At 31.7% G+C, this 23,298-nt stretch overlaps 1 protein-coding gene across 4 annotated transcripts in view; it reads right to left on the reverse strand.

Moving 5' to 3' along the window:
• The window catches only part of LOC142238507 (uncharacterized), a 493,393-nt gene that overhangs the window by 450,873 nt on the left and 19,222 nt on the right, over nucleotides 1-23,298 (reverse strand). For 3 of the 4 annotated variants that reach the window (XM_075310178.1, XM_075310177.1, XM_075310175.1), the window contains exon 2: nucleotides 19,799-20,717. In XM_075310178.1, the coding sequence (XP_075166293.1) occupies nucleotides 19,799-20,394 (596 nt within the window). In that variant the 5' untranslated portion in view covers nucleotides 20,395-20,717. The remainder of the gene's footprint in view (nucleotides 1-19,798; nucleotides 20,718-23,298) is intronic. The other variant, XM_075310176.1, reaches the window with a different exon arrangement.

Raw genomic sequence — 23,298 nt, forward strand, 5'->3', positions numbered from 1 at the left:
AAACCGATACCGCTATTTGGTTTTAGAGCCTCTTGGAGGAGCAAATTTCATCCGAGTCAGTTGAAATTTGGTACATTGTGGTAGTATATGGCCGTTAACAACCATGCCTAACTAGGTGCATATCTGTCTATAGTTATATATAGCCCTCAGATTAATCGATCCCCAATCAAACAAAAATTGGTCCATATCAATAATTGTATATAGCCCCCATATAAGCGACCCCTATATTGCAATTCTGGCTCCCTACGTACCGTGCAAAAGCCCATATCGATTCGTAATTATTTGTAGACTTACCTACACATACTTTTTTTGTCTAATGTATACCACGTATGGACTAACACACAATTTAGAAAACGAATTAAGATACCACAACCCAAGTAATTCGATTGACGCAATCCATGGTGGAGGGTACATAAGATTCGGCCTGGCCGAACTTACGGCCGTTTATACTTGTTGAGATTGTAATCGAAAAAAATTTAGTGCAAGTTTCTAGTCTTCTATGGTGAAAAATATCTCGATGAAGTGAAGTTTAAAGAACATGGAAAAATTATCGGAATGAAGGATAAATTGTATAATATATGCCATACTGAGAGTTGACTGTACCTAAAGGTGACTTTCAGAATCTCGGGGAGGAGTACAATTATCGAGAACTAAAGAGGCTTATGTAGGTATTTATTCTGTCTTTTATACCCTCCACCATAGGATTCATTCCGTTTGTAATACATCGAAATATTGATCTCAGACCCCATGAAGTATATAAATTCTGGGTCTTCGTGAAATTCTCTGTTGACAAGTAGCTGTTATTGATATAGGTTGGATGATATTGCAAATGGGCCATATCGGTATAGCCCCCAATATAACCGACCCCAGATTTGGCTTGCGTAACCCCCCCCCCCCCAGGGGTCCGATCATGTTGAAATTTGGTATGCGAGGTTAGAATACGGCCTCTAGCAACCATGTGAAAATTGACTCATATCTGTCTATAAACCCTCATAGCCCTCATATAAACCCATCCTTACACAGAAAAAAGAAATTATATAATGGCGAAAATGAACCATCTCGTGCAAATTCATCATGAAAATCATGCAAAAGTTAGTCCTTATCATTTCATAAATTGGGGGACCATATACCCATATAAACCGACCACAAAATTTGACTTCTGTAGCCTCATGCAGGAACAAATTTCATACGTACCGGTTAAAACTTGGCTCTCCAATTTCCGTGCGAAAATTGGTTCATATCGGTTTATCAATATTTATGGACTCCTCTATTCAAACTAGGGCTGTCATCCGGGATTTTTTCTTTTGAATCCCGGGATTTTTCGGGATCCCGAAAAAATAATTCCAATTTGTTAAAATTGTGGATTTTTATGACTGTTTATTAATAATTGTTTATTAATAAATTGAAGTCTTCACTCAGTTTTACACGGCCCTTAGATTTCGTATCCGACAAATTGAGTTAATAAACATTTATGGTACACCTTGAGTAAGATTTTATTATACATGAGCTATACTAAACAGCACAATTTCATCAAAAATCGAAGTAAACGATAAGGCTCTTTGAATAATGAGTTCATGTAAAATGGAATTTGTGTCACATAAAATAAAAAGCAATGATAAAAGGTCCGTCGAAAATATGACAAGATCGCGTTTATCTGATAAAAATCTGGATGCCTTGATATTTTTACTTAAATCGAAGGATTATCACAAGTATACGAAAATACACATAATCTAACCTAATCCTTAAAATGTTTTGTTGAGTAAGATAGTAAGATAATATTTTTGTTTATGTTTTCTTCACAATGTTGATCCCGAAAAAAATACCGGAAATCTCGGGATTGTATATTCTAAAATCCCGAATCCCGGGATTTTTAAAAATCGATCCCTAATGACAGCACTAATACAAACCAATTAAGATCTGAATAGGCTTATACACACATGCACGAAAAGACTGTTTTTCATATGTTTAGGTGTAAAAATTATATGTTTGGAACTCAAATTTTTTAACACAATATATTTAAGTGCAAGCATACAATGTTCATAAACTAGCATAACGTGTTTGGGTCATATTTGTTAATATGTTAGAACATATTAGGTTTGAGACATAAAATGTTTGTAAATATAATAAGCTTGGATGTAAACATATACCAATTTAGAAACAAGCTATAAACATATATGTGTTTAGAAAGAAAGACCTAGAGAGTAAGCTGCAAGTAAAAGAATGGAAGTAACCAATTGGCGCCTTAAAAATATATATACACAAAGAAAATTTTATTAAGATTTTTTACTACCAGTGCAAGCCTAAGGTGAAACATAATATGTTTGAACAATACGAACAATATTTTGTTTGGACCAATCCTGAAAATATGTATGCGTATGCTTGAAGCAAAATGTGTTTGGGGTATATGTTACAGAAGCGATTTTTTTGAGGGTGGACAAAAAAAAATTTTCTCGTCAATCACGAAATTAATTGATCCAATTAATTTTTAATTGAAATTTCTTCAATTACAGAAATTATAGTATCAATTAAAACAAGTATATACGGCCGTAAGTTCGGCCAGGCCGAATCTTATGTACCCTCCACCATGGATTGCGTAGAAACTTCTACGAAAGACTGTCATCCTCAATTGAATTACATGGGTTGTGGTATCTTAAAACTTCTTAACACCGTTTTCTAAATTGTAAGTTAGTCCATACGTGGTATATATTAGTCAAAAAAGTTATGTATAGGTAAGTCTATACATTTGCACGGTACATAGAGAGCCAGAATTGAAATATGGGGGTCGCTTATATGGGGGCTATATACAATTATTAACTTTATATGGACCAATTTTTGTGTGAATGGGGATCGATTTATCAGAGGGCTATATATAACTATAGACCGATACGAACTTAGTTAGGCATGGTTATTAGCGGCCATACACTAGCACAATGTAACAAATTTCAATTGACTCGGATGAAATTTGCTCCTCCAAGAGGCTCCAAAACCAAATCTCGGGATCGGTTTATATGGGGGCTATATATGATTATGGACTGATATGGACCACTTTTGGCATGGTTGTTAAATATCATATACTACCACCACGTACCAAATTTCAACCAGATCGGATGAATTTGGCTTCTCCAAAAGGCACCGGAGGTCAAATCTGGGGATCGGTTTATATGGGGGCTATATATAATTAAGGACTGATATGAACCAATTCCTGCCTGGTTGTTGGATACTATATACTAACATCACGTACCAAATTTCAACCGAATTGGATGAATTTTGCTCTTCCAAGTGGCTCCGGTGGTCAAATCTGGGGATCGGTTTATATGGGGGCTATATATAATTATGGACCGATGTGGACCAATTTTTGCATGGTTGTTAGCGGCCATATACTAGCACAATGTACCAAATTTCAGCCGGATCGAATGAAATTTTCTTCTCTTAGAGCAATTGCAAGCCAAATCGGGGGATCGGTTTATATGTGGGCTATATATAATTATTGACCGATTTCGACCAATTTTTGCATGGCTGTTTGAGGCCAAATATTAACATCACGTACCAAATTTCAACTGAATCAGATAAATTTTGGTCTTCCAAGAGGCTCCGGAGTTCAAATCTGGTGATCGGTTTATATGGGGCTATATATAATTATGGTCCGATGTGGACCAATTTTTGCATGGTTATTAGAGACCATATACTAACACTATGTACCAAATTTCAGCTGGATCGGATGAAATTTGCTTCTCTTAGAGCAATCGCAAGCCAAATTTGTGAGTCCGTTTATATGGGGGCTATACACACAAAGAAAATTTCATTAAAATCGAGCCAACGAAAATTTTTCATGGATACAACGAAACATTTTCATTAAGACAATAAAAATGTTCGTTAATAGTACGAAACGTTTCGTTGACTAACAGAAAATTCGTTATAATAACGAAAAATTTCGTTATATCAATGAATTTGTTTCATTGGCGCAATTTTAATGACACATTTCATTAATATAACGAAACTTTTTCTACCAGTGTACGTAAAAGTGGACCGATATGACCTATTTGCAATACCATCCGACCTACATCAATAACAACTACTTGTGCCAAGTTTCAAGTCGATAGCTTGTTTCGTTCGGAAGTTAGCGTGATTTCAACAGACGGACGGACATGCTCAGATCGACTCAGAATTTCACCACGACCCAGAATATATTCTTTATGGGGTCTTAGAGCAATATTTCGATGTGTTACATACGGAATGACAAAGCTATGGTGGAGGGTATAAAAATTAACTGAAAGTCAATTAAAAAATTAATGGATTCAATTATACAATTTGTTGAACAAATTTAATTGAATATTTTTTAAAACTCAATTAGAACTTTAATTAGAAAATTTTCGCTAAATTTGTTTCTGTGTATAGGTATTTAATCCGACTTTTTCTGTCTAATATAGAACTTACAGTGTACATAAAATTCGGCCTGACCGTACTTTCGGCCATTTTTATTTGTTACAGTTCATTAATTTTATCATCGCTTTCTCTAAGTGTTTTTTTTTTTCTGTGCACATAAGCAGTTTCTACCATTTAAAATCCAGATATGTTTAATATATTTTCTTTTTAAATACAAAAAAAATTTAAAATTACTGAATATCTAGATAAATTAGCAACTATATTTTTAATATGATCAAACATTATTCTGCCTAGTCGTTAAGTGCCTCATCTTATTTGTTAAACAAGAAATATTTATTTAGTAATTCATTTGACTCAACCTCAACATCATCGGCCATGTCAGGTAGTTTATCACAACTACAAAAACTCGCATTTGACCTGAGGCTAACACCCTGTGCCAAGTCAAGACGAGTTACCAAGCCTACAAAACTTTACATCCGATATCAATTAAGCTTCCCGAATGGAACGTTCACACATGGGTTTCAAATATAATGGAAAAATTGTCGTCACAACAATTTACAATTAGTTATTATATTAACTACGGGTAAATAAATATTGTTTTTATTTTGTTGTATATAAATATCCAATTTTTTTCTCGCAATTGATTATTTGCATATTTCGAAGTATTAACAAAATTATAGAAAATAGTAAAGTCGGGCGGAAGCCACACTATGAAACCAGTTATCAACTCTACTGAATTGGTGGTACTTCATATATTTGGGACTTTTGTAAAAAAGAGTACTTGGTGCCAAAATTTTAGATTTCCTTCGTAATTGTCGTATTATTGATCAATGTGCACATGTATGGTCATTCTCAGAAATTTTGAATTTTGAAAATTATAGTATCAATGAATTAACTCGACATACCCAATATGCTTGATAAAAAAATTAATTGATTTCATCGACACTTGAAATTATTTTTTTTTAATTGATTCAACTAATATGTAATTAATTTTGATCACAAAACTTAATTTTTTGAGACATTAATTATTTAGTTCAATTTCACCTTCTTTTTCAATAAATTTTGCGATTGTTGGATTTTAGTAATATGTACTTTTTGTATATGATTATGATGTGTTTTTCTAGAGGTATTTTATAATCATAAAGAGGTGTGCCGAAAATGGTGAGTATCGGTTCATGTCTTGGTATAGCCCCCATATAGACTGATTTCCCGATTTTACGTCTTGGGCTTCTAGAATCCGAAGTTTTTATACAATTTGCCTGAAATTGGAAATCTGGAGGCATTTTTGGACCATAAAGATGTGTGCCGAAAATGGTGAGTATCGGTTCATGTTTTGGTATGGTCCCCATATAAACCGACCTCTCGATTTGAGGTATTGGGGTTATAGAAACCGTAGCTTTTATCCAATTTGCCTGAAATTGGAAATCTGGAGACATTTTTGGACCATAAAAAGGTGTGCCGAAAATGGTGAGTATCGCTCCATGTTTTGGTATATCCCCCATATGGACCAATCTCCCGATTTTACTTCTTGGACTTATAGAAACTGTAGTTTTTATCCAATTTGCTTGAAATTGGAAATCTAGAAGTATTTTATGACCATAAAGAGGTGTGCCAAAAAGGGCGTGTATTGGTTCGTGTTTTGATATATCCCCAATATAACCGATCTCCGGATTTTATTTCTTGGGATTATAAAAACCGTAGTTTTTATCCAATTTGCATGAAATTCGAAATCTAGAATTATTTTTGGACCATAAAGAGATACGCCGAAAATGGTGAGTTTCGGTCAATGTTTTAGTATAGAACACATATAGACCGATCTCCCGATTTTACTTTTTGGGTTTGTAGAAACCGTTGTTGTTGGAGGTTGTTTAGGACTATAAATAGGTGTGCAAGAAATGATTTTATTGTTTGGGATTCTAGAAACCGTAGTTTTTATCCAATTTGTATCAAATTCGAAATCTAGAATTATTTTAGGACCATAACAAGGTGTGCCGAAAACGGTGAGTATCGGACCATGTTTTAGTATAGCCCCCATAAGAACGATTTCCCGATTTAACTCCTTGGGTTTCTAGAAACCGTAATTTTCATCCAATTTGCCTGAAATTTCACTTCTTATATATATAGGTATAGAAGGTGCACCGATCATGAAAATTGCTTGAAACTCAATGTAAAATTTCCAGATTTTACTTCTCGGGTGAAAATCTACAGATTTAAGATTTCAAATCAAGACGTTATTTTATAATTTCTTGCACACTTACAAGAGATGTTAATGATTCCACTAAAACTCAAACAAAAATGGTTCTTACAAATCCAGAATCTGATATAGTCTTCATAGGTAAAATCTTTAAATGTATCTTCGGGAAGTGTACTGGTTGAACTGTTCTGCTTGATTTGTCCTCAAACCCCCCTGAAATTTTAAAGGAAACCCTGATATTTGATTCATGGTAGTGGGTATTTAAGATTCGGCTTGGCCGAACTTACGGCCGTATACACTTGTTTTGTTTCAAAAAAACGTTAAAAACAGAGTAAGCTTTAATAAAAAGGTACAAATTATTGAAATTTTGTCGAAACAAATTCAAAATCCATTCAAGAAATATTGCGAATTTTTCAAAATATTTGAATTAAATACTAGCGTTAGAATGCATTAAAAATCATAAAAAATTATACAAATTATTTATTTGTCAAAATATGACATTTTTTAATTCACATCCAAAACACTGAACTTGAATCACAGAGTAAGAAGTGATGCAAATTCAGTGCAATGGCTGTTGAAATGGTGGACATCCGTCGTATGACAAGCCCGTGTTAAATTCATCGCTTCTGGGCCAATTTTGCACTACTTCCGGATCCAAAAAGAACATTTTCACTACTTTTTTGGCGACGCATTTTTTACTGGGTTACTTAATTTTTTTTTTTTTTTTGCATTTGTTTACAAAATTTTCTATAGAAATAAAATTTTGACAAAATTTTCTATAGAAATAAAATTTTGACAAAATTTTCTATAGAAATAAAATTTTGACAAAATTTTCTATAGAAAGAAAATTTTGATAATTTTCTATGGAAATAAAATTTTGATAAAATCTTTGTTAAAATCTTCTTAAAATTTTTGTAGATTATTTTTGGCACGAGTGGCAACCGTGATGGTATAATAATCCAGCAAAAAATTTGGAAGTTCTTCCAAAGGCACAACTTTAAAAGCACTTCCAGAAGATTCACTCCCAATAAAGTTCTTTATTTTAACTACCCAAGAAGTTCTTTTAATAAAATTTTTTATAACTTGGTTTTTTCATACTTTTAATGGATAATTTTAACTTTTTTTGTTTCAAATAGGTTAAAAACAGAGTAAGAATTCATAAAATGGTATAAATTATTTAAATTTTGTCGAAAAAAAATGCCAAATCCAATCTGAAAAAATTGTGAATTTTTGAAAATATTTGAGGTCAAACGTTTCCGACAAGCATTAGAATCCATTAAAAATTGTGAAAAATTATAAATATTATTTATTTTACAAAATATCACAGAAGTTTTTAATTTACATCCAAAACATTGAATTCGGATCACACCTAAAGAAGTGATGCAAATTCAGTGCAACGGCTGTTGAAATGGAGGACTTTCGTCCTATGACAAGCCCGTGTTAAATCCATCGCTTCTGCGCCAATTTTGCACTACTTCCGGATGCAAAAAGAACATTTTCATTATTTTTTTGGCGACGCTTTTTTTGCCGGGAAGTTTAAAATAGAAAGGCGAAATTTTCTTAACTTTTTGGAACTCCTAGACAGAAATTTGTGATATCCTCTAGAACTTAAAGAAAATAAGTTCGAGTGCTGCACTTTTGTTTGTGGATTATGTTGTAAGTACACCAGAAATTATTAATCGCATATCCTGGATGATGTTCTTAGTTTGAGAATTTTAATAGAGGTTGATTTTTTTTATCAAAATTCTATCTGACGCACTTTACGAGGAGGCCATTTTTGTGATACAAGACAGTTATTTACCCAGCAAAAAAAAAATTGTAAGTTGTTTCACAAACATTCCCATTAAAGCGAATCCCGGAATGCCTCATCAATTTTGTCCACTTCCGAAGGAGTCCTTTTGGACAAGTCCACAAACATTTCCTTTAAAACGCATCCCGAGATCGCCTATCGTTTTTTTTTTAATTTAAGTTTTGGATAATTAAATTTCGTAAAAAAATAGCAAATTAATAAAAAAAAAATAAAAAACAAAAGCAAAATTCATTCCCGCTAGCTTTTGAACCTGTGCCGTTTGACTTTTTCACTTCTATGGCAGTTCTTTTAAGATGGTTTTGCAAATTATGAGAATTTTTAATGTTTTGTTGATTTTTAATGGAAAAACTATATTTATACAAAAATATATGCCGAAAATAACAAAATAAAAACCGTGTACAACATTATAAAAACGGTGTATAACATTACAAAAAAAAAATTAAAAAAAAAATACTTTTTTTAAGCTCTTTTTTGCTGGGTAGTTGACGACACTCATACACACTCACGTCGCCAGATCATTTTCGTGAAATGTGCATCTCTCAACTTATCAACCTCAATTAATTTGCTTCATTCATATGTCATCGGTTATGTCACATGAATTTACGATGTAGTAAAACGATAGCAAAATCAGCCAATTTGGCCTAAACAATAACGAACATTAATTAAATATGCTTCAAAAATGCAAACACATGTTGACCATTAAATTGTCATAAAATCATAATTAATTGTGCCAATGTATACCAATAGATTTTTATAGACCCTAAGGATGGAAACGAAAATGAGAAAGAGAAGAAAGCTAAAAAAAAAAAAATACACCAAAAACCCCAACTTTTACTTTTGTTTTAGTTAGGTGGTGGAGGAAGTGGTGTATAGGCACCGCATGTATCCCAGCACGAAACTAGCAAAAAATTTTCTGACCCATTTAGTATAATAACAATACCATGCGGCTTAGATATTAAAACATTAAAACCACACATTTTAATCGATATTTAACTGTTATTTTATGAATCTATATATCTTAAAATATTTCTTTCCACTTGTGGACTATTAATATTTATTTATATTTTTGTGGAGATTTTATGAACAAAAATTTGTCAAAATATATGACATAAATTAATAACACAAAATCCATCAATTTAAATTTGAACTCAACCATTTACAATAATAAATTGTGTTAAGAGAAATTTTTGTTGTAAAGTAATTTTTTATAAATTATTATGTACGAAAAATGAAAACTTTCAAATATCCTAAAAAAAAAACAAAAACATTTCATTTAAGATTTACTTTCATTTTCTTCGATTGGCATGTGGTTTTACCAGATCATAAACAACTAATGCACTACTGACCCATTTTCTTTTGTAACATATTCATATGTTTTTTTTCCAATGTAAACATGGAAATAGAGGCATCGCTATTTAAAACTTAACTGAAAATTTATTTTCTTCTTTCTCTCACTGTTCATTTCCACTGTTAACCCATCAAGAGAATCGTATGAAATAAAACGTAAACCACAATCATAAAATTACCATAATCCCATAAACATTGCAACTAATTGAAAACAGCCTTATGAGACAATGAAAATGCTGATGGATCATTTTCTATACAAACTCAAATGAAAATGAATATAAAAGAGATAAGAATATCAAATAGAAATGGAATATCTCAATAAAAGATAACCAAACACCATATTGTAGCACTAGCTTACAAATATAATTTAAGATGATATATAACAAAAGAGAACAGTTAGACTTAGGTTAAATTAAATTTGGTTATATAAATTAACCAGAAAAGAGGAGTCGAACTTCTCCGTTTTCCATCGACATGCTGCATTCATCTTATCTGCCTAATTTTGAAATTAAATTTACTCCACATGCTTTCACAGACATGCTTTCACAGACCGTCTGTTGTAATCACTCTGAAGCTTTCAATAATGACGCTTTCGCCCTTAAAATTTGCCAGATTAATTTTTTATGCAAGCAGGTCAAATTCTAACACGCATAGAAAAAACATGTTTGGACATGGTTGCCGCATCCATTTAATGCTTATCTAGAGTATGTAATTGTCGCGAAAACCATGTATTTGGTCTTTGTAAAAATAATTTTCCAGCGGAGAAAATTATATGTTGGCAATAAGCATTTAAATGGTTCTCAAATGCCGCAAACATGTTCTATTATTTAAATGATAGAATTTGAGACCATTACATATTCGGGAAAATCATGTACCTGACCATTCAATTTGTTTACTTTTTTGCGGAGAAAAAAGTATTTTTATAGGTTACATATAGACATGTCTAGAACCATTACATGTCCATAAAGACCATGTACATTGTTTTCGTGACCATTTGATTTTTTAACTTGTTTGCAGCGAAAATAATTTTATAAACACATTGAGCAGGTACACACGATTTTCATTTTACGCGTCAGTCGTGTGTTGATTGTTTCTTGGAATGGACGGAGAATACGGAATTATTGTGTTTTGTGTTCATTTATTTATTCAGAAGTGGCACGTGGTTTTATGTGAACACAAAAAGGGAAAGAGTAATTGAAATGTAAATGTACTGTTTTTTGTTATGCATTTTGCTATATGGATCATTTATTTTTATTTGCAGTTACATGATGTCTGCGTTTGTACATTTGATGGGCACGATGTAAATATGAAATATTTACTTATTGTTGAAATAAAATAGAGTGTGTAAAAATATATGATGTTTGCTTGAACGGCATTATAAATACAAATAAACAATGAATTAGTTTATAAATAAATAAAAACAAACAAATAAAGTTAATTTTGTGTTTTCTTTTCTCAAGTGGCGTCCTTTTTTCGACGATGAAAAAAGTTTTTTCATAAAGATGAAAACATTTTAGGTTGTGACCATGTTCTTTTAACTAGGAGAAAAACATTTTTAATGAATACCATAACATTTTAAATCGTGACCATTGTCTTTTCATTCAAACAAAATTCTTTTTATCAATATAATAACATTTTAGATGAGGACAATTATATTTTTCTTAGAACCATGTTCACTGAGCCAACATGGTTGCAGTTTAAAATGTTACATGGTCTCCGCAAAAATAGCTCCTATCATATTATTTTGCTCTTCGAATATGATTGTGACAATCATGTTTCTTCTCTGCGTGTAGAGAAGGAATATGATCACCTCAAACATGTTTCAAGAGCACTATGTTACGTTTTCACGGCGACCATGCAGCATTTTTATCGCAAAGATATTCTTTATCGACAAACATAACATGTTTTCCAAAATCAGATACATAATCTCCGAGAAAAGAACATGGTTCCGACAAACATGCTACATGTTTTCCGTGAAAAAGTAACATTTTGCTCTTGGAACATGGTTGGGGTGATCATATTCCTTCTCTGCGTGATTATTTATGACACTGCACCACTTTGAATCTTATGGCATTCGATAAATTAGTCACAATAAATTGCTATTGTGAATATAAAAAGCGTCACTTCATCAAAATGCAATCTGGCAACACCGACGCGACTTGCACTGATGAGATGTTCTAGATAGAACACCAGTGTAACGATGTTCTGGATAGCCCATTCAAATATTGCATCCAGTGCTTTTATTTCCATACATAGTTTTATTTCTATAGAAATTTTAGTCAAAATTTAATTTCTATAGAATTTTTGTCAAAATTTTATTCATAGAGAAAATGATGTCAAAATTTTCTATAGAAAATTTTGTCAATATTTTATTTCTACAGAAATTTTGTCAAAATTTTATTCCTATAGAAAATGTTGTCAAAATTTTATTTATTTAGAACATTTTGTCAACATTTTATTTCTATACATAATTTTGTCAAAATTTTATTTCTATAGAAAAATTTGGCCAAATTTTATTTCTATAGAAAATTTTTGTCAATATTACTTTTTTTAATGGAAAATTTTGTCAAATTTTTATTGCTAGGTTACATTTTGTCAAGATTTTTATTCTATAGAAAATTTTGCCAAAATTTTATTTTTATAGAAAATTTTGGCTAAATTTTAATTCTATAGAAAATTTTGGCAATATTTTGATTTTATAGAAAATTTTATTTCTAGAGGAAGTTTTGTCAAGTTTTTATTTCTATAAAAAATTTTGTCAAAATTTAATTTCTATAGAAAATTTTGTCAAAATTTTATTTCTATAGAAAATTTTGTCAAAATTTTATTTCTATAGAAAATTTTGTCAAGTTTTTATTTCTATAGAACATTTTGTCAAAATTTTATTTCTATAGAACATTTTGACAAAATTTTATTTCTATAGAAAATTTTGCCAAAATTTTATTTCTATAGAAAATTTTGTCAAAATTTTATTTCTATAGAAAATTTTGCCAAAGTTTTATTCCTAGAGGAAGTTTTGTCAAGATTTTAGTTCTATAGAAAATTTTGCCAAAATTTTATTTCTATAGAAAATTTTGGCTAAATTTTAGTTCTATAGAAAATTTGTCAATATTTTGATTTTATAGAAAATTTTGTCAAAGTTTAATTCCTAGAGGAAGTTTTGTCAAGATTTTAGTTCTATAGAAAATTTTGCCAAAATTTTATTTCTATAGAACATTTTGAGAAAATTTTATTTCTATAGAAAATTTTGCCAAAATTTTATTTCTATAGCATTTTTGTCAAAATTTTATTTCTATAGTAAATTTTGTCAAGATTTTATTTCTATAGTAAATTTTGTCAAAATTTTATTTCTATAGTAAATTTTGTCAAAATTTTATTTCCATAGAAAATTTTGTGAAAATTTTATTTCTTTAAAAAAATTTAGTCAAATTGAAGTGCCTCTTAGTTGAAGTGGAATATTTTTCAAAATCTACCAAAACATCACGAATTCTACCAATCTACCATATAGTCAAAAATCTACCATTTTTGGTGGAATTCAACTGTGGCAAACGTGATCAGGAGGTGATTCTGAGTCAGATCAGTTTATATTTATTGGGTTCAAAATCAATATTTCTGTTAGGCACATTTTTTGGCAGATCAAAGTTATTACACCCCGACCACTATGTGGTTTAGGATTAAAAAAAGTCTATTTCCGCATGGTTCTACATTACTTAGGGACAAAAGGAAATCGCCAGAATGTCTTAGTATTTCTTCCAGATTACGGGCCATTTTTATGTAGCTCCGTTAGGCTTTAACTGCCAGTTAACTGAAAGTAAATTCCAAATATCTTCTCTCCGGTTAACTTTAATTTAAACATTTTCGGCAGTTAAGTTCCTAACTGCCATATGGAATGTATATGCAAGATGGCAGCTATGCCCATAATACGGTTTAAAAGTTCGTTGGTTAACGGAGCACTAACGGAGCTTCATTAAAATGGGCGTAAGAATAAATATACTTTACATGGTCGGAAATGGGTAATACGTTGGATATTTTTTGAATTTGTATAAATATATTTACTAATTTCCCTTTCGGCGTTTGCAATATAGATTAGTTCACTTTTTGTTTCGTGTCAGTATTCACAGTCATTTGCTTTAGCATGGGCTATACGTTATTGGTCTTTATTGGTGACATTGATTTCTTATACTATCGAAAAATATGACATCAAAACTTGCAATGACAAATCTATGTAAACGGGTGTCATCCCAGCATGCAATGAAAGCAGCAGGAATATTATATACTCAAATACTATTTTCAAAATCAAAACAAACCCAGTGATGAAGAATTAAGCAAACAAAAACAAATCGCATAGGCAGACAAAACATAACCAAAAAGCATTAGTGTCTAGTACAGAGAAGTTGTCAGACAAATGAAACTTTGAAAAATCTTGCAAATGCAACTTAGAAAAAAATATCAACTTACAGAAATGCAAGCAAAATTGTATATTTGCAAAAAACAGGTTTGTTGCTTAAGTCTTTCGTTTGACTGCAATGTCGTTGAAGCGGCAGACAACGTAACGCTTGGCGCATTTGATTTCTTATAGACTCATTTTAAACAAATAAAGAAAAACAAAAAATGACAGAATAATGACATTAAACAAAAATCTGCAAACTATAGAAACTTTGAAAAACAAACTCACCAAAAAAAAAACGTTAAAAAAGCCGACAATGGTAATGATTTTGTTTGATTTCGTTTCGAGAAAATCTCTTTATATGAAAAACTAAATATTTTTACCATAGAAAACTTAGTCTAGCCTAAAAGTACAATAAAAAACATCAACTTTGTTATGCTCGATACTTTTAAATTTTTAACACAACCTCAAAGTGTCTGAAAAGACACTATTCAGAGTAGTGAATGAAAAATAAATTGTAGTAAATGACTTGCAATTCAAACAACAAACCAACAAAACATTTTATTTGCGTTTTTATATTTTCAAACTGCAAATACCGGATTGCAATTCTAGAAGGTAGCGGCAAAAAATTTGAAAATTAGTTTAATGTTTATTTAGCTGAGTAATTTAAGTTAAATTTTAGCATCAACAATAAGAAAGAACTGGATCCAAAGACATTATGTTAACTACATTGAAAGTAGTTAATATAATTTATTGGTTTATTTAAACAAAACAAAAAACCGGACGGAAATCAGAGTATCTATGAGAATTTCGGTAAGTCTAAAGAGTTTTGAAATGCAATTATTTAGTATAAAATTGAACCTTCTGCCGGAAATAATCTTGGAGAACACACACAGACAATGACGAAACTAAATTAAGATTTAAATTCTGGATTTTAGACCGCATATTTTCTTAACGCTTGTACTACTTTGTACTTTAATCAAGTTGAAAAGAGATAATCCAATGGTATCAAGCTAATGGAGGATATGAGAATTTGAGGAGTCAATGAGACGCGAAAACACTTGTTTTCAGCATAGAAAAATAAAGAAACTACACTAAAAAAAGTGAACTCTCTATTTCTCTAAAGCCAATGTAACTTTATTATACCCTCCACAATAGGATGGGGGGTACATTAACTTTGTCATTCCGTTTGTAACACATCGAAATATTGCTCTAAGACCCCATAAAGTATATATATTCTGGGTCGTGGTGAAATTCTGCGTCGACCTGAGCATGTCCGTCCGTCTGTTGAAATCACCATAATATATACCACATAGTCCATACGTGGTATATATTAAACTAAACAAGTATATACGGCCGTAAGTTCGGCCAGGACGAATCTTATGTACCCTCCACCATGGATTGCGTAGAAACTTCTACGAAAGACTGTCATCCACAATCGAAATACTTGGGTTGTGGTATCTTAAAACTTCTTAACATCGTTTTCTAAATTGTGAGTTAGTCCATACGAGGTATTAATAATTACACAAAAAAGTTATGTATAGTTAAGTCTACAAAAAATTACGAATCGATATGGACTTTTTGCACGGTACGTAGAGAGCCAGAATTGAAATATGGTGGTCGCTTATATGGGGGCTATATACAATTATGAACTTGATATGGACCAATTTTTGTGTGATTGGAAATCGATATATCTGAGGGATATATATAACTATAGACCGATATGAACCTAGTTAGACATGGTTGTTAACGACCACATACCAGCACAATGTATCAAATTTCAACTCACTCGGATGAAATTTGCTCCTCCAAGAGGCTCCAAAACCAAATCTCGGGATCGGTTTATATGAGGCTATATATGATTATGGACTGATATGGACCACTTTTGGCATGGTTGTTAAATATCATATACGATCGCCACGTACCAAATTTCAAGCCGATCGGATGAATTTTGCTTCTCCAAAAGGCACCGGAGGTCAAATGTGGGGATCGGTTTATATGGGTGCTATATATAATTATGGGCTGATAGGAACCAATTCCTGCATGGTTGTTGGATACCATATACTAACATCACGTACCAAATTTCAACCGAATGGGAAGAATTTTGCTCTTCCAAGGTGCTCCGGAGGTCAAATCTGAGGATCGGTTTATATGGGGCCTATATATAATTATGGACCGATATCGACCAATTTTTGTATGGTTGTTAGAGACCATATACTAACACCATGCACCAAATTTTAGCCGGATCGGATGAAATTTGTTTCTCTTAGAGGCCTCGCAAGCCAAATAGGGGGGATCGGTTTATATGGGGGCTATATATAATTATGGACCGATGTGGACTAATTTTTGCATGGTTGTTAGAGACTATATACTAACACCATGTACCAAATTTCAGCCGGATCGGATGAAATTTGCTTCTCTTAGAGGCCTCGCAACCCAACTTTGGGGGTCCGCTTCTATGGGGGCTATACGTAAAAGTGGACCGATATGTCTCATTTTCAATACCATCCGACCTACATCAATAACAACTACTTGTGCCAAGATTCAAGTGGATAGCTTGTTTCGTTCGGAAGTTAACGTGATTTCAACAGACGGACGGACGGACTGACGGACATGTTCAGATCGACTCAGAATTACACCACGGCCCAGAATATATATACTTTATGGGGTCTTAGAGCAATATTTCGATGTGTTACAAACGGAATGACAAAGTTAATATACCCCCCATCCTATGGTGGAGGGTATAAAAAGGCCGATTAAATACGTATATAATTAAGTTTAAAATTTTAACATAATAAAATTTTGACAAAATAAAATTTTGACAAAATAACATTTTGAGAAATTTTTCTATAGAAATAAAATTTTAACAAAATTTTCAATAGAATTAAAATTTTGACAACATTCTATATAGACTTAAAAGTTTGACAATATTTTCTATAAAAATAAAATTTTGCCAAAATTTTCTATAGAAATAAAATTTGACAACATTTTCTATAGGAATAAAATTTTGACAAAATTTCCTATAGAAATAAAATTTTGGTAGATTATTTTTGGCTCGAGTGGCAAACATGATTATGAACCGATATGGACCAATTTTTGTGTGATTGGGGATCGGCTAACACCACGTTCCAAATTTCAACCGGATCGGATGAATTTTGCTTCTTCAAGAGGCTCCGGAGATCAAATCTGGGGATCGGTTTATTTGAGGGCTATATATAATTATGGACCGATATGGACCAATTTTTGCATGGTTGTTAGAGACCATATACTAACACCTCGTACCAAATTTCAACAGAATCGAATGAATTTTGCTCTTCCAAAAGGTTCCGGATGTCAAATCTGGGGATCAGTTTATTTTTTGGGGCTATATATAATTATGGACCGATATATTAGAAACCATATACTAAAACCACGTACCAAATTTCAACCGGATCAGATGAAGTTAGCTCCTCTAAGAGGCTCCGGAGGTCAAATCTGGGGATCGGTTTATATGGGGGCTGTATATAATTATGGACCGATATCGACTAATTTTTGCATGGTTGTTAGAGACCATATACTAACACCACGTACCAAATTTCAGCCGGATCGGATGAAATTTGTTTCTCTTATAGGTTTCGCAAGCCAAATCGGGGGGATCGGTTTATATGGGGGCTATATAAATTTTGGACCTATACGGGCCAATTTTTGCATGGTTATTAGAGACTATATACGTACACCATGTACCAAATTTCGGCCAGATCGGATGAAATATGCTTCTCTTAGAGGCTCCGCAAGCCAAATCTGGGGATCCGCTTATGTGGGGGCTATACGTAAAAGTGGACCGATATGGCCCATTTGCAATACCATCCGATCTACGTCAATAACAACTACTTGTGCCAACTTTGATGTCGATAGCTTGTTTTATTCGGAAGTTAGCGTGATTTCAACAGACGGACGGACAGACATGCTTAGACCGACTCAGAATTTCACCACGACCCAGAATATATATACTTTATGGGGTCTTTGAGCAATATTTCGATGTGTTACAAACGGAATGACAAAGTTAATATACCACCATCCTATGGTGGAGGGTATAAAAACTACGGTTTCTATAAGCCCAAGACTCCAAATCGGGAGGTCGGTTTATATGAGGACTATATCAAAACCTGGACCGATATCCCATCTTTCAACTTGACCTGCCTGCAGACAAAAGACGAGTTTGTGCAAAATTTCAGCACGATTGCTTCATTATTGAAGACTGTAGCGTGATTACAACAGACAGACAGACGGACTTCGTTATATCGTCTTAGAATTTCTCCCTGATCAAGAATATATACACTTTATATAGTCGTAAATCGTTATTTCGATGTGTTACAAATGGAATGACAAACTTATTATACCCTCGTCAACATTCTGTGGTGATGGGTATAAAAAAATAGTTGAAAGTCAATTAAAAAATTAATTGAAAGTCAATTAAAAAATTAATTGATACTATGACCTTTTGCGATTTATTTTTGTTTCAATTAAAACATGTGTTGAATCGATTAAATTTTTAATTTAATATTTTTTAAAACTCAATTAATTGGAAAAATGTTCGTGAAATGTTTTCTGTGAACTTTTCACGATTTTTAATGCATTCTAACCACAACTGCCACTCGTGCCATAAAAAAATCTATTTGAAGAAAATCTTACCAAAAAAAGTACCAAACTAATTTTATTTCTACAAACTCTACAGGCAATTTTGTCGAAATTTCATTTATTTAATATTCCTTTTCATAGAACAAGTTACGGGATAAATGGACCATTAACACGATGCCTCAATTTATTTAATTCCATTGCACAGAACGACACATTTTCAAGAGAATGCTTAGAATTTTGTTTGATAATAATAACGTAAATTGTGTATAATTTGTATTGCAATGCAATGCAATATTTCAACATTATTATGAAAATTAAATGTAATCTGTAAGAGCTTTGCTCGGTAGATGTAAATAAATAAATTGGATTTCTATAGAAAATTTTGTCAAAATTATATTTCCATAAAAAAGTTGTCAAAATTGTATTTTTATAGATAATTTTGTCAAAATTTTATTTTTATAGCAAATATTGCAAAATTCTGTTTCTTTAGAAAAAATTATCAAAATTGTATTTCTATAGAAAATTTTGTCAAAATTTTACTTCTATCAAAAATAGTTTCAAATTTTTATTTATATAGAAAATTGTGCCAACATTTTATTTTCATAGAATATTTTGCAAAATCTACCAAACCATCAAGAATTCTACCAAAAAGTAAAAAATCTACCATTTTGAAAAATTCTCAATTTTTCTAGAACGGATTTATCATTTTTTTCGACTAAATTTAAATAAATTTTAACCTACTGAAAACCAAAAATGTTAACATTACTCGTTTAGGGGAAATGATTGTTGAAACATTTTCTGCATTTTGACATATTAATATTGAGTTAAAAAAATCAATCTTCTAAATTGCTTTTTAAGAACTAAAATAATTATTTCAATTACACTCCATGATGAAAAATTAAATAACCAAAATAATTTTTTTATAAAAATGCACTTAAAATATTTTCTAAGAGTCATTTCTATAAGTCATAGATCAAGAATTTAGATTCAATGAAGACTATAGACTATATATAAATAGCATGAAGAATTGTAAAGAGAGCTATAATCACTATGTACTCACCTTGTGCGTAAATTGCCGTTGCGACTGCTGGTGTTGGTGTTCAATGATTTTGCAGCCAATTTGTAGGCATTGCTGTTGCTGGTTGTATTACCGCTATTCAATTGGCTGGCACTGGTGCGTGGTAAACGTGCCGAGGGATTGCCGGTGCCGGGTCGAACAGCACCGGTTGTTACAGCTACCGCAACATGACCACTCAGAATGCAAACCATCAGTAGAAGAGCAATGGTCACAGAGGATGACAATGATGCACGCATGCGCAGCAGCACTGATGGATACCACAAAGCTGTAAACGATGATGATGGAGATGATGAAGTTGTGGCAGGCATTGTTGTCGATTGTTCGGATGACGAGCTTGATTTTAATAATGATGAAGACGAAGATGACGAAGATTTAGCTGCTGGTAAAAAGCAAGTTTGCATTACATGTTCTTGATAGTTTTTGTTAAAATTGCCTCTGTATTGGATGCTATTGGAGGACGTAGTGTTGATGTTGTTACTCGTGGAGATGTGGGTTCTGGTCAAGAACCTGTTCTTATTCACCATATTTTTTGCGAAGTTGCTGTTATTGTTAGCGCTTAGGCCACCATGTGCTTTCATTACAACTTTGGCCTTAAAGGCCGACAATATATTTTATTTACAAAAAAATACCAAGAATTTGTTCTTTTTCATTGATTATTTGTCTTTTTTGAAAATTGTTCATCCGCTATTGTTTTTGTTTTGCGATCACTTTGGAATATTTAACTGATCTCATATATTAAAACTTCGTCGTAGTTTTTGGTTTTTTGCTCTTCTATTTTAGTTAAGCACTACTTTTTCTAATTCGATATAACTTTTTGGTTAATTATTTAAACAATTTTTTTCTATTTTTGTTTTTTTTTTCACTTTGTCGTTATCGCCGGTCAAATATTGATTCTTAGGACCTGTTTTTAAGTAAAATTTCGTTAAAATTAGGCAAACGAAAAATCACAAATCAGACATTATCATTTGAGATATTGTGTATTTGTAAAATTTCGTTTGCTGGCTGTGAATTTTCGAAGTGTTTTTTTTTTTTTTTTTTTGATTTATCTATTTTTTGTATTATTTTGCTTTAGTTCATTGATATTATTTTTGTAAGCCGGTTTTTGATTTTTGTAATTTAAGTTACATTTCAGTTTGGTCTCTCTTTTGTCGGTCGACAGTATCGGCTTAAACAAATTTAAGTGCTTAACTGACGCATAAGTCTAAGTAATCGGTTTTTGACCACTGAATCTATGATTGAAAAAAAATAGAAAGATTAATTTACAGTTTGAAGTTTAGAATAAATTGAATTTGAAATATTTTTATTTGATTTAATGAGTTTCTAAAAAAAACAAACAAAAAACAAAATAAAATAAAAGAACAACACGCGAATCTATTTAAAATTGAAATAGCTTTTGTTTTTGATTAACCTGTTTGCGAGACCTGTCATTTCAGTGATAATAAATATAAATTTTTACAATCAACAATAAATTTTTATATACTCATCGCAACAGAGATTTTTTTATCATCATATAAATTGCAAATGTAAAGACTATAGAACACTCTTAGAGGTTAGCAAATTTTTGACAGTAAAACAAAAATTCCGTATATTTCCCCGGGTCCATTTAATAGCTATAACAAGTATATACGGCAGTAAGTTCCGCCCGGCAGAAGCTTATGTACCTTCCACCATGGATTGCGTAATAACTTCTATTATTGACTATCATCCACGAATTACTTGGGTTGGGGTAACTCTTGCCGATGGCAAGGTATCTTAAAACTTCCTAACACCGTCTTCTATATTGTAAGTTAGTCCATACGGGGTATATATTAAACAAAAAATAAGGAGATTAAATGCGTATATAATTCAGTTTGACCAAACTTTCTATAGAAATCAATCATACTTGTTGTTTTTATCTTAGTTTAGAAACCATTGCGTTCACTAAACTACAAGAGTAGCTTAACCAACAGAGGAAAAGAACGGAACCATAAAATTTTGGTAGAAATAAAATTTTGACAAAATTTTCTATAGAAATAAAATGTTGACAAAATTTTCTATGGAAATGAAATTTTGAAAAAATTTTCTATAGAAATAAAATTTTGACAAAATTCTCTATAGAAATAAAATTTTGAAAAAATTTTCTATAGAAAAAAAATGTTGACAAAATTTTTTATAGAAATAAAATTTTGACAAAATTTTCTATAGAAATAAAATTTTGACAAAATTTTCTATAGAAATAAAATTTTGACAAAATTTTGTATACACATAAAATTTTTACAAAATGTTCTATAGAACTAAAATTTTGACAAAATTTTCTATAGAAATAAAAATTTGAAAAATTTTTCTATAGAAATAAAATTTTGACAAAATTTTCTATAGAAATATACTTTTGACAAAATTTGCTATAGAAATAAAGTTTTGACAAAATTTTTTATAGAAATAAAATTTTGACAAAATTTTCTATAGAAATAAAATTTTGATAAAATTTCTATAGAAGTAAAATGTTGATAGAACTTTCTATAGGAATAAAATTTTGATAAATTTTTCTGTAGAAATAAAATTTTGTTTTGTTATTGTAAATTTGTACTTCAATCATATTTGTTGTTTTTATCTTAGTTTAAAAACCACTGCGTTCACTATACTACAAGAGTAGCTTAACCAACAGAGGAAAAGAATGGAACCATAAAATTTTGGTAGATAAGTTTTGGCTCGAATGGCAACCATGATTATGAACCGATATGGACCAATTTTTGTGTGATTGGGAATCGGCTATATATAACTATAGACCGATATGGACCAATTTTGACTTGGTTGTTAGCGGCTATATACTAACACCACGTTCCAAATTTCAACCAGAACGGTTTATATGGGGGCTATATATAATTATTAACCGATGTGGACCAGTTTTTGCATGGTTGTTAAAGATCATATATTAACACCACGTTCCAAAATTCACCGGATCGGGTGAATTTTGCTCTTCCAAGATGCTCCGGAGGTCAAATCTGGGGATCGGTTTATATGGGGGTATATATAATTATGGACCGATAGGGATCAATTTGTGCATGGTTATTAGAGACCATATACTTACACAACGTACCAAATTTCAACCGGATCGGAGGAAGTTTGCTCTTCCAAGAGACTTCGGAATTAAAATCTGGGGATCGGTTTAATTGTAGCTATATATATTTATGGACCGATATGAACCCATTTTAGTATGGTTGTTAGATACCATATACTAACACCACGTACAACATTTCAACCGGATCGGATGTATTTTGCTACTTCAAGAGGCTCCGGAGGTCAAATCTGGGGATCGGTTTATATGGGTGCTACATAATATATTTATGAACCGGTATGGACCAATTTTTGCAGGGTTGTTAGAGACCATATACTAACACCTCGTACCAAATTTAAACCGGATCGGATGTATTCTGCTCCTTCAAGAGGCTCCGGAGGTCAAATCTGGGGATCGGTTTATATGGGTGTTACATAATATATTTATG

Source organism: Haematobia irritans, chromosome 5, assembly GCF_050003625.1.
Source record: "Haematobia irritans isolate KBUSLIRL chromosome 5, ASM5000362v1, whole genome shotgun sequence".
Classification (NCBI taxonomy): Eukaryota; Metazoa; Arthropoda; class Insecta; order Diptera; family Muscidae; genus Haematobia; species Haematobia irritans.